Source organism: Camelus ferus, chromosome 5 (assembly GCF_009834535.1).
Source record: "Camelus ferus isolate YT-003-E chromosome 5, BCGSAC_Cfer_1.0, whole genome shotgun sequence".
Taxonomy (NCBI): domain Eukaryota; kingdom Metazoa; phylum Chordata; class Mammalia; order Artiodactyla; family Camelidae; genus Camelus; species Camelus ferus.
The window spans coordinates 54466036-54479089 of record NC_045700.1 but is presented as its reverse complement, the minus strand read 5'-3'; the positions used below and the strand labels follow the sequence as shown (position 1 = coordinate 54479089).

General features: G+C 35.5%; 1 protein-coding gene and 1 long non-coding RNA gene across 3 annotated transcripts in view; one reads left to right on the top strand and one right to left on the bottom strand.

Annotated features, from left to right (window-relative positions):
• The window catches only part of LOC116663697, a 15663-nt gene extending 3876 nt beyond the window's left edge, over window positions 1-11787 (top strand). Inside the window, exons 2-3 of the long non-coding RNA XR_004319978.1 lie at window positions 3521-3641; window positions 10361-11787. This is a non-coding gene — a long non-coding RNA (uncharacterized LOC116663697). The remainder of the gene's footprint in view (window positions 1-3520; window positions 3642-10360) is intronic.
• The window catches only part of DUSP19 (dual specificity phosphatase 19), a 20225-nt gene continuing 14224 nt past the window's right edge, over window positions 7054-13054 (bottom strand). Inside the window, exons 4-5 of one of the 2 annotated variants that reach the window (XM_032479878.1) lie at window positions 10357-10522; window positions 7054-9941 (exon numbers count right to left, since the gene is read on the bottom strand). In XM_032479878.1, coding sequence (XP_032335769.1) covers window positions 9913-9941; window positions 10357-10522 — 195 coding nt within the window. In that variant the 3' untranslated portion in view covers window positions 7054-9912. Of the gene's footprint in view, window positions 10523-13054 lie in introns of both variants that reach the window. The other variant, XM_006189143.3, reaches the window with a different exon arrangement.

The following is a 13054-nucleotide window of genomic DNA, read 5'->3' as shown; positions in this document are numbered from 1 at the left end:
CTATGTCTGTTTCTGTTTTGTAAGTAAGTTCATTTGTGTAGTCAACTCTCCCTGCCTTCAGTCTCTCCCACCAAATCTAACGCACTACTAGTGCTCCCATCTCTGTGCATATTACTCAGGTGTTCAAAACCCTCACTGACTTCCTATTCCCTACAGCAGCCTCCTTTTCTTCAACTCCACAAGCTTCTCGTGTGCATCATATGGCAACCAATAGTGTTCCCCCATTGCACTACATACATTCTCACCCAGGCAGCAAAGGAAGAGGAAATGAGAATCTCTTGGGGTGAAAGGTGCTGTAGACTGAATATTTGTGTCCCCCAAAATCCATGTGTTGGAAATTCTAACCCCCAGTGTGATGGTATTAGGGTTGGGACCTTTGGGAAGTGGTTAGGTCATGAGGATGGAGTCCTCATGAATGAGATCAGTGTCCTTACAAAAGAGACCCTGAGAGCTCCCCACCCACTTTGGCCATGTGAGGATGTAGCAACAAGACTGCTCTCTGTAAGCCAGGAAGCAGGCTCTCACCAGAACCCAAATCTGCTGTTGCCCTGATCTTGGACTTCCCAGCCTCCAGAACTGCAAGAGATAAATTTCTGTTGTTTATGGCATTCTGTTTTAACAGCCTAAATGGACTGAAACAGGAGGTTAGGAGCATCTTTCAGTGACTTCAATAGGCACCCCTTGAAGGAATATACATTGTCACCCTACCTTCACTGAGGGTGGCTGAGAACCTTGGCTTCTAAAATAGTCTCTTCACACTGTATTCCTTGCTCACAGCAATCCCCTACCTCGCATCTCTTTGCTTTCCTCCACAATTTACAAATTCCTGTGCTTACAAGTAGCAGCTCTCTTCCACCATGAAACTGGCTCCAGTCCAGCCATCCCTCAATCATCCTTTCATTTCAAAAGATACAAAACATATTTCTGCAACTTATTTGCTGTAAGATACTTGTTTTGTAAGTTTTCCTTTCAGCCCTACTAGATGACAGGACCATAACTTTTTCTATTCTGTATTTCTATCACTTTTCAATAAATCTATGTTGAAAAATAAATGAATAAACAAATTAATGAGAAGCTCTAAATAAACATTGAATAAAATGTAATTATCTGATAACTTATTTGACACAATGTTGCATGTTTTCAAGATGTTTAAAATAATTTTGCACATTAATTCTATTAGAAGTGCTTATTATATGTATTATAAAATGAAGACCTATTTTTAGTCCTAACTATCTTTTTTCTGGTAAAATGAGATTTTTATAACTTGGATTATCTTGAGTGAGTAATGTTGTATGGTACGATTTTACATTTTTATGTTTCTTGTTAAACTACAATCTTGAGAAATGTTGCATCTTCACCATATTCTTCTATACGTGAATATTATCTTAATTTCCGTACTTGCTTTCCTACTTTCTTTTTGTACATAGTAAATAAAATGTCACAATGTTAAGGAACCATACACTTGTGGCATTTAGTCAGTTCATTGTATTATTTCTGTGAACAAGGTCCACAGCGTCCATCCTTGCTGAATGGGGAACCACCACAGAATTTAATTCTAGTGATTTCCCAATTTCTTAGCTCTACTGAAAAGGAAATTTACTTCTTAAGTATAGGTTTAATGAATGCTTCTTTTGTCTGAAATTAATGAGAATTGTAGAATATATTACTACTTACTGGGGGGAAAAAAGGCTTCTTGAGATCCAAATAAGTGCTTAACCTATTTTAAGGATATGGACTATACACTGAAAAAATTTCATTCCTCAGCTACTGATCATATGGAGATCTACTTCAGTTTTTTTCGAGTGCATACTATAAAGCTAAGTACTATCATTATAATTTCTTCAATAATTGCAGCTTAATCCTATTGTAATGATAATTGAAACATCTTTCAATCAAGAAACAAAAAAGTTTATAAACATTCAATTGCTAATTCTTTCAACTTTTTTGTGAGGACAGTTAACGGTTTACCTATACAGATACTCTCACCTAAAGACTCCATACCTGAACAGAACAGAAAAGAATATTAATTCTTGTTTCCTCAAATATCAGGCTTGATTAATATTTTTAAAGTATAAAAGTCTTCTGAAAATCACTTATAAAACATATTCACTGCTTATAAAGGAATATCTCTATATATTTTTGTGTACAGATATATGTATATATATATATAGAGAGAGAGATACACACATATATTCACACACACTCAGCTTGATCAAAATGAAAAAAAATGGACTATACAATGGGGAAACAAGTTTTTAAAACTATGATTTTTAGGGATCTTCACAACAGAAAAAATACACAATTGGTGTCTATAGACAATTTTTTTCCCTAGTGATTACTAGGAAATCGCTTTCTTTTAACTTTGGTATTTCTTTTTAATTAATGTTCTCATTGTAGGTAGACGCTAGGGAGGAGGAATTTTTGTATTTCTTCTTAAGGCTGCTATTGACTTCGTAGGACCAGGAGCAGTTGTGTTGGAAGATCTTTTAGAAAACCTTGCCCTTGCAGGTGATGACTCTTGGTCATTTACCCACCTTACCTCAGATCAGAAAGGGCTCCGTGGTTTAGACATTTTAACACAGGAAAAAATCTCACCATCAGAAGGCTGAGCGATTGATGTAGATACGTCTAGTTATCACATAGTGGTATTACTTTGAATGCAAGCACCATGAGGGCAGGGATTTTTGACCCTTGTTTTCCTTGCTATTGTAGCCCCAGCACCTAAATGGTGTCTGACATTAGTAGCTGATCAATAAATATTTGTTGCATGAAAACACAGAATCTGCAGGGGAGCCCTAAATATGAAGAATGTTCTTTTTATATGTTAAAGCAATAATGAGAAAAACGCTAATGATATCCCCAAAGCAACATCAGTCATATTTAAGACATGCTGTGAGAGTGCCATAAAACTGAAGATAGGCAATTATTATATCAGATTGTATTATAAAGGGGAAAAGGAGAATGCTGTAAATTATGCATAACAAGCGGTATGCCACCCCTGCGGAAAAGGTATGGAACTTTTTGTTTGTGAGCATTTATGAAAGGGATACACCAGAAACAGAGAGAGAGCTTCAGTTTGTGAAATGGCAGATAAATAAAAACTCACTGATTGAATCTCTAGGCTGCTGGGTAAGGAAAAGTTAGGCATGTGAAAAAAATCACACTAGCCTTATAAACCATATGAAATAATTTTCTTAGGAAATGGATTAAACTGTTTGGCTGATTAACTTACCATAAGGAAAGGAGAATTGAACTGTGAGAGCTGTTTCTGATGATATTTAATAATATGTAGAGTTTCTCTGTCCTAGGCAGTTCAATCCTGTTGTCGATAACTCGAATAAAGATGTACATGGCATTCTTACAAAAGCCATAGATTTTATAAAACTGAGAATAACTATAAATATGGTGGGTGATGAAATAAGGATCCAACATGATTTTTTAATGTGTGGTGTGCTAGATATTTTCTCCTGGTTCCTATAAAGTTACTCTTCATCATTTTCTATCATGCTTTGCACCCCAGCGAGATCTATATCTAAGGACTGTATCATCCTGGGCTGCACTGGCTTCCTCACTTCCAGTTGAGTTTGTCCAATTAAAGTCACAGGAAAGAAACTGGAAGATGGGATGAAAGAGAAGTCCAGGTGAGTATTTCCAGGGCTCCCTCCCTGTCAGGCAGTGGCTGTGTGCCTCTGCCTAAGTTTGCTGCTCTTATCCAGCAGTCCTTCTCCATGGCTACAGCTCTCCAGTGTTCTGGTAACCTCTCTCCATCCTACAGGTTGTGGTGGCTTTCTTCAGTTGCAAGACCTAAAGGCTTCCTTCCCTATCTTGAATATTCCCTAACTCTGTCCACACCTTTGTAAATAGGCCTTTTATTAAATTCTCTTTAATTCCTTTTTGAGTATGGCATCTTTCCCCTCATATTTAAAATTCTATTTAGGTTGGGGGGAAGAAAAAAATGAGTACAACTGGAGATGTGGGGAATAGAAGCAGGAGTTATAGTTAATTGCAAGTGTAATATAAGACTGTCAGTAATGTGATGAGACCCCTGAGAAAGCATAAAACTTTGAGTTGCCCCAGTGCAGCTGTCAGAAGCCAGAACAAAAGAAGCATGTTCACATAAATTAAGTCTAGTGTGTACTCTGTTCTGTGCCCCTGGTCTATTTGTCTCCTGTTGCATAAAAGCCATACTATTTGAATGACACTAGCTGCCGTTAGAGGCATCTGCAGAGCTTGTCTTTTTAGTGGTGGGGGTGGGGAGAATGCGCCTCATTCCTCAGTAGTTATCTGCCTCCCTAGCCAAAGCACCCACATCCCTGTTTTAACCAGTGCCCGAAGGCCTCTACTGCTAATTCTTCAGCACACGTGAGTGAGGAGGAGCTGGCCAAATGCCTGTCTCAGCCCCCACCCTCCATACCCAGCCCTCACCACCATACTCCTTCCCTGTAGTCTCCGAACTTAGAGCAATTCTGGACTGACTCCATCATAATAGTAGTCCTAATTATACAGGATTTGAGCTGTGGTTCCTTTCACCTCTAATCCCACATACATATCTTTCAGAAATCTCTCAAAATTTCTACCCCATTGATGACATTGTTTCTTGTTTTCCTGTGCTCTTGAACGTTTATATTGATCTATCTTTTCAGTCATTTCTAAGGGAGTCAGTTTATCAGATGAGGCTGCCAGCTTCACCCACCTCAGTGACTACTATACTTTTACTACCATAATAGTAACTAACACTTGTTGAGAACTATGTGCCAAGCACAGGGCTAAAAGATTAGCTTACATTATCTCATTTCATCTTTAGAACAACTCTATGAAGAGGCCTAGAGAAGTTAATCTGCCCAAATAAGCAGTGGAGTAGAAACTTAAATTAAGACCACCTGACTTCAGAGCTTAGGCTCTTATTTCAGAAAAGCATGTGTTTGCTTTTGTACAAGGTATATAGAAACGAATCTCTTGGGGTGAGACATAAAACATAGCTGTTTTCATTTACCCCTCAGAGTTCACAAAGTTGCATTAGCAGTAACTACAAATATTATTAAGTTAATTCACAAATTTAGTAGAAGAACTCAACTGTGGAAAGAGGGGAGTGGAAACTCAGTGCAAGCAATGAAAGCAATTTCCTCTCCTGCTGGAACGATATACAAGTGGGAAGAGTGGGTGAAAACCTAAGAACAATAATAGCAAATTGCACTATTTGTGTGCTTTTTTTTAAAACTTTGAAGGATTCATCACTCTGTAGATAAGAAGCATAAATAAAATCAGGTTATTGTGTTTATATTCTTACACTGAGCATAGAATTAGACTATCAAAAAATATTCCTACAATATTAATTGCCACTTGAGCTTTTATGATCATAATCTGCATGATTGTAACATAGCTTGACTTGCTGTTAGAAATACTCCACAAGGAAAATTATTAAAATACCTGAGTGTAAATTACAGGCTAGACAGTCTGAGTCCATCAGGAGAGATAAACCACGTAATAATTTGGACTGGGAAAGTTTAATATAAAGGTTCATTAACTATAATAGGATTGGAGTAATGAGGGATTGATTAGAAAGGAAGAAGCGCTCTGAACAATATAGGAAGAGCAGCCACCACCCCTGGGGATGTGTGTTCAAAGAAGAAGATTCTCAGGGTTGGAATCTGGATCTTGTTGTAGAGAGAAGCCATGGCTTACTGGATGGCAGAGATATGATAGAACCTTCTGGAAATCCATCCTCTAGGATGCCAGGTAAAGCTGTTGACAGGAAGGTTCCTCACTGTAGGCCCTCTGCTACAAGACCACTATCCAGGAAAGCTGCTGGCTGCCAGATGCTGTAGGAGCCTAGTGCTGAGAAGCCTGACTCTGAGGCCCAGGTAGTGGGGAAGCTATAAGCACCATAGGCCGTAGGCCATAGGAGCCTGGCCGCCAGGAGGCTGTCCATACAGCAGGAGCCTGCCTAGAGAGCACAGCAGAGCCGAGTACAATGGCTCCTTCCTCCTGACAGGGCCCTCCCACACACACGCCTTCACTGACAAAGCTCAACAGCACACCAGCTGTCAAATGAAAAATATTTCAATTACCCATCTTCCTTTTCTGGGATGCAATGAAGAGTGAATTTGGAGCTGAGATAGTAACTTGGTAACTGGCATGTGTAAGCCATTATTCTTTCATAGCTTGAGTGAAAGCAAAATACTATGTACTGAATATTCTTGCTGGTTGTTTGATCAGCTTTTTAATTTCTGAATAATTTTCTACCAAAATTATTTCTATCAGAATTCTATCAGAATTGCATTTCTATCAGAAATGTAAAAAGACACTTGTAGGATCCTATGTGGATCCTGTTTCAGACCTCTTACTCCCTACCGTCACCTTCATGCACTGTCAGACGTGGCTGCAAATGTACGACGTGGTTCATTGCCAGAGCATGAACTGTGATCTGCAGTGGGTACCATTAAGCTGGCACAACAACATGCATCAGTTTTTTTTTTTTCCCCTTCCTACCCCTCTCCCTCCCTTTAACTCTAACAAGCAATTTTTGAATGCCCGTTATGGGGTACACAGTAATATAGATTTTAAAAAATAGTAAAAATCTCTGCCCTCATGGTGAGCCTAAGTTTGGATGGGAAGAACAACAAAATAACTAAATATATACAGGTTGGGTGATAATTAGGGCTATGCCATAAATAAAACAGGAAGGGTGGATGTAAGTGTTAGAGATGGGGCAATCTGAAATAAGGTGGTCAGGGAAGGCTTTACTAAGAAAGGAAATCTCAGTTTAATCTGAGAGTAATTCAGCATCTTCTCTTGACTTAATTAAAGGACTAGGATATTCTATTGAACTTTCACTGCCAATTCATCCACAGTAATTCCAATTACAAGATCTGATTTTAACTTTTAATTTCTTGAAGTGGCTGGAGCATCAAATCTCCATAGGCTTTAATTTTTATTCCAAAATATGTAATTTTGTGGCTTGCCAACAGACTTTTTGATCCAGAGTTTCACAGCAAATAAGTGTTAAGTCTTTTAAAACCAATAATCTCAAAGAAGTAAAGATATTAACAGGGGAAATAGTAAATTTATTATTTTTATTAAAGTATATCAATACCTAGAAACAATAAAGGGTACATTATAAATATGGATACAAAACAGTAAGTCAAAGCTTCACTTATAGAAAAGTTTAACTATAAGGTTTTTTTCTAAGTATGCCAATAGAAACAGACCATAAATTTGTTAACTGTAAATGCCATTGTATGTATCCTAAGAATACAAAACTTTAAAATTTTCTGGTTTAAATTCATAAATAACTGCAGGGTGACTAACTATGTTCAGAATCCTTTGGGCAGAAAAATCAACTATTTAGAGTCACCTGGAAAAATCAAATAACTGTGCTGCATTTTGGGTTTTTTTTTTTTAACGTATTATGGTTTTGTTTATAAAATTGTTAATTTGTTAATTCACTGGGTAAGGGTATAAGAGAATACTCTGATTTATACTTGTTACATTCCAGAATCTTTAGAGAAATTACCTTTGAGGGGGACCTTCTATATACACTTGAACCATTTGAGTTACTAATAATAATGTTGACCAGTTCAGAAGGTTTCCTCACCACTACTGGAATTATCAATCAGAATCAAAGTAGGTTCCCTAGGTTACACATACACACAAATTCAAAGTGCTATCTATATTCATATGTTTCAATCAAGATTCAATAGAGAAGAAGGGATGCAAAAGTAAAACTGCATTAACAGTCTGAAATACTACACTCCATTTCCTCTGAAATCTTTGAGTTAGTATAATAGTCCAAATTTTGTTCAATAGGATCCAAGAAAATATTTACTTCATTTTCCAAAAATCTAACTTTTTCTTGGGTCTTCAATTCAAATTATACGTAATCACAAACCTACATGTATTAAAGCATAAAGTTTGCAAACATTTAAAGATATTAACCCAAAATAAGTAGGTTATTTATTTATTTATCAATCAATCATACGTTCCAGTATCTTGGTTCTGCTCATCTTTTTCAGATTGCTAGAGAGGCCCTACATTTCTTTTCAATGTTTAAAAACAAATGATAATTTGCACTTCCTCATACCTTTAAAAAATGGCAGGAAAATCTATTTTTAAATAGAGGCAAAGCTTCATTGAAGTATTTTTTCCACTCCCTCAAAACAGATCTATATTTAGTACACATGGGTTTTAAATTTACAATATGTGAGTTAGAGGCTCATAATGATAAAGGTCCTTTTTATAAATGGCTAAATATGACAGAGTGACATATCCATGGGAAGTGCAATAAACATGCTGAATGTGTGACCAATCATTGCCTTACATAGTACCCCTAATTTAAAAGACTAAATTACATTCACTGATTTATTTTAGATACCACAAACTATTATCATTTAAGAGAAAACAAAATTGATGCTCAAAGCACTTATGATACAGAAGACATGTGTTTGCATTATAACCAGGTCACTACAGGCAACAGCTAAGCATACAAACTACAGACATAGTTAATATACTATCCGTAAGGATTAAGTTCTTTTTAAGGCTTCATGTTCACAACATTTAATGGCTGAAAACTAAATAGCAATAGCAAATGTATTAAAATAAATGCTTTCATATGACTGAAAAAGTTTCACCCAGCAAACCCTCAGCAATATTGACCATAATGACGACATTATACATCAGTCTCATATATAAGAAGATTCTGTCTGCCTTGTTAGGCTTCAAACAGCTCACCGTAGGTTGATTACATTTATGCTGCTTCTCAGCAGAAGCAAAGTTCATAGCTTTGCATAGGATGGAATCTTGTCAGACTATTAAGCAATCTTGAAACATAATTTGCTTTTATCACTTCTGTTTTTTGCTCCTGACAGCATAAGAAAGCCTGCTTTCTCAAATGCATAGATGTGCTCAATGTGCACTTCCCAACTTACATATAAGAAAATGCTTGCTCTCTATAATGTATGTTTAAGAAGAGCTCAGGACTTTCTTAATAAAATCTAGAGGAGAATGGTATTTTTTAAGTCATGAAAGTCTACTTGAAAGCTGTTAAATAAATTCTCTCTTAATTATTATAATTAATTTTAAGTACATTTTATTCTAAATAATTCAAAGAATATCTTTAAGCAAATTCATAATGTACAGAGTTCAACCTTGCCAATATGGAGACTTAATAAAAAAAAGAAACCATTCAAAGCCTCTAGCCAGAAATAAAATTGTAAATGATTTTAGACTTTCTAAAAACATATTTAAAATCTCTTACAAAACCATAATCCTTCTTTCCTTAAAAACGTGTTCCCTAGTGAAATACTGAACTAGAAAACAGATCATTAAGGGGGAGGAGGGTATAGCTCAATAGTAGAGTGTGTGCTTAGCATGCACAGGGTCCTGGGTTCAACCCCTAATACCTCCATTAAATAAGTAAATAATAAATAAACCTAATTACCTCCCCCCCTCCAAAAAAAAAAATCATTAATCAAAACACCAAATCATTAAAAAATGACTTTTCAGTATAAAACATTTTCCCACAGATCCAAGGAGATCAGAAAGTTATGACATGGGACCCCAAAATAGAATGCTAGAGACCCAGAATAAAAAGCACACAATGTAAGAGACTAGGTCACCTAATTAAAGAATCATAAGCTCACAATAATGTATGAAAGAAGAGCTATAAAAAAAACTTAAAAAATAAACACAAGGAATATAATTAAATTATAAAAATCAAAATGAAATGTGGGTACATTTTCATAAAAGGACATAAAAATTTAGTGAATATTGTAACCACTACATAACTATTGTGTAAACCTTCAGATCTTGGTTACCTCTTTGGGGAGGTTTACAGTATTGCTTTTTAATCTTAAATTCTTTACAAAGAAATTTACCTCCCTCTGAAATAGTTAAGTGGAGTAGCACTGTAGCACTTCAAGTTTTTTCCTTCATGGAAATAGTTGCTGGAATACAAAAATACCAAAAGTTTTAATCAACCAATTTAATCTTTCCATGCTTTAATATTGATTTTAAATTTAAAACTTTTCTTTCCACAGAAATTAATTGTTATTTTCCCTTAGCAAATCAAAGAAGCACCTAATCACATATTATTATACCAAAGCGAACAGGATATAATTGAATATTTATTTATACACTAGCTCGAGACAATCAATTGACCTCCATTTCCACTTGAAAAAACCAAGAGAAAAGGAAATTTGTATTAGTCTACTCTCCAAAAGAGGGGAGAGGTGGCTAAAGAGACCAACTCCGAAATTACCATTGTCCATCATCTGCTAGAATGTAATTCATGAACTGTTGTCCCTTCTAATTCCTGTATTTTGTCACACTTGGTGCTTTCGTTGCCCTCTTGATACCTATGCAGCTGCTCCAGGAAGCCAGCATTTGGACATATGGAAGGCCTTGCATTTTTCACCAAAGAAAAAGCACTGGTAAATGAGATTTCTTCAGAATTCATCAGGAAGCCTATTACAATGGCAGCAGCCCTGGAAACTCCTGCATTACAATGAACAAGAACCACTCCATCCTATAATAAAATCAAACAAAAATCTTCACTGTTTGTTTAATATTATTAAATCAACCATATATTCTTACACTACTTAAAATTATAAAATAAAAATATTCATTTTACAATTTATTTGATTCAAGTCATTCAGTCATCAAAATACAATTCATTGTAGGGAATGAGTGGAAAAAACAATCAACCAATACTTTTTCTTCCCACTTCCCAGGATTGAAATGCTTTGATGATGCACTTGGAATTCTGAAATAGTATCTTTTATTAAACTGAAGTAAAATCTAGTAAAGTACACATAAAAGCCCAGTAACTTAGTAGCCACATGTCTATAACTAAGAGAAAAATCACAGGAAAAATATGTGGAAATATAAATAAAACCATAGTCATAAACTAAACAGAAAGCTCGAGAAATTCTAGGTAGACATAGTGCTCCCATAAAGAAACTAGTATCACTGGCTTAGAAATCTTTGTGTAAAATGATTAGCAAGGAAGAAAATGTTCTTCCCTTGGATATATTTTATTCTGGAGGGAAGTGGCTTAAAAAATAGTGAAACTTATGAGGTAGTAAAATGGTGGCACAAATAGCTCATGACAATGTGAAGTGGAAAAGGTAATTAGACACCAACATGAGGCCAATAAATGAAAAAGGTTTCAGGTAACTTGCAAATGATACTTTACAAGTGAAAAGAGACACAGTGCAAGACCAATGCTGATGGGGATAAAATTGCATTAATAGTGAATGTAATAGATCTGATGGATCAGCACTGATACAGGCTGGCTTATCTCAGGCCTTTAAAAAGTTAATGACCTAAATGCAACGTAGTGAATGGTGAGCACACCCTACAGAACTAGGCATTTGAGCTACTTCATTTCTTGATTCTTTTACAACATAAGAAAGATAGGAACAGGGAAAGGGGAAAAAACCTTACAACTGAAAACTCTCTGCCCAAAGCATACATTAACAATACTATGTTTCTGGCTTATTGGATTGTTTTATTTTTACAAGGCAGTTTTCTTAGATTCATAGATTGGCTGCAAGATTCCTTTCCTAGATCTATTGTAGCAAATTTGCAAGTGCATCTCATTTCAGTAAATGCAGGTGATTCCCAAGAAAACCAGCTAATTATTTTGAAAATGTTCATATCAAAAAGACAATTTCTATTGCTTGCTTATATTTATACTTAATTTCTGAGTCATTTCCAGATATTAACTGTTTCTGTACAAGAAAAGCAAAACACAAGTATTCACTATACATATAAAGAACTTTTCTCACTTTGTACACTAGCTTTTTTATGAAACTTAAGACATTTTAAAATCATATTACAGTAACCAATGAAAACAATTAATGAACTTCTTTTAACTCAGAACAAATTAGATACTCCAAAGAAACCTGGAATCATAAGCTTAATAAAAGATGCCTTTCAGTGTTCCTTTTAATGTTTCCTGACTGCATACTAGTCAGCTGTATTTTATGACCATACATATGCTTTTGAAAATTAAATGATTTATTTTCAGTTTTATACACTGTGCATTCAGTTTCAGCTAATGTTTAACGTTAGTATTTTCTTCCCTCTTACATTCTTTATGTAACAGCTACTTTTCTGTTGGTTTCTACAGCCCCTGAATTTACCTATTTACCTTTTATTATTCCTTGGGTATCATATTGTCCTTGAAAGTATTTCCAGCAGAACTATTGGCTTCATATTCTCTTTCCAGAACTCCAAGTAGTGACAGTTGAATAATTTACAAAGCAGTTGTTTCTTCTGCACTTGCTATTGTCCTCTACTTGGAAAGTCTCTGCTCCTCTCCTTGGTCCAGCTAACTCTGGCTTCTGTTCTAGGAAGCCTGCCTCTTTCTGAGATGAGGGCAGGAGGAGTACCTTAGCCAGCTTTGTATGTCGAGTACTCAGAGCAATGTTGGCACATAGTAGGTATTCCAGAAATGTTTGCTAAGTGAATAAATTAATTTTGTTCTGCATTTCTGAGAAAACATTCTCTTAAAAAAATCACCATTTTGCTATAAGCAGATAGGAGTTATGTTGTAGTATTTCCAATTTACCTAGCTTGCTTTGTTCTCATGTAGTTATGAACAGTCTTTCAATTAGACTGTCAGCTCTTTGAGGGCAGCAATATGCATCCTTCACATCTTTTCAGAATAAGTAATTCATATTTTTTGACATATTAACTGAGTTAAGTTCAGGTCTTTTTTAAAGTGAGTCTTTTGATACATAGAAAAACACATTAAAATGCTAACAACGGTTATATCTAAACTGTGGAAGTGGGTGATCCTAATTTTTACTTATCTGTATTTTCCAATTTTTCTACAATGTTATAAATGACTTACATCATGTTTTTTAAATCACATCTTATAAATAATAAACATGGAATATCAAATATACATTTTCATACTAACAAACAAAACCTTGTGTACATAAAAAAAGGGGGCCAAGTAAATATTCCTCAAAGAACTCTCGAGGCTATGGAGGTTCCCTTACTACTTCCCTCTCATGCATATTTCTGTCCCTTTGGGCATACACCTGAC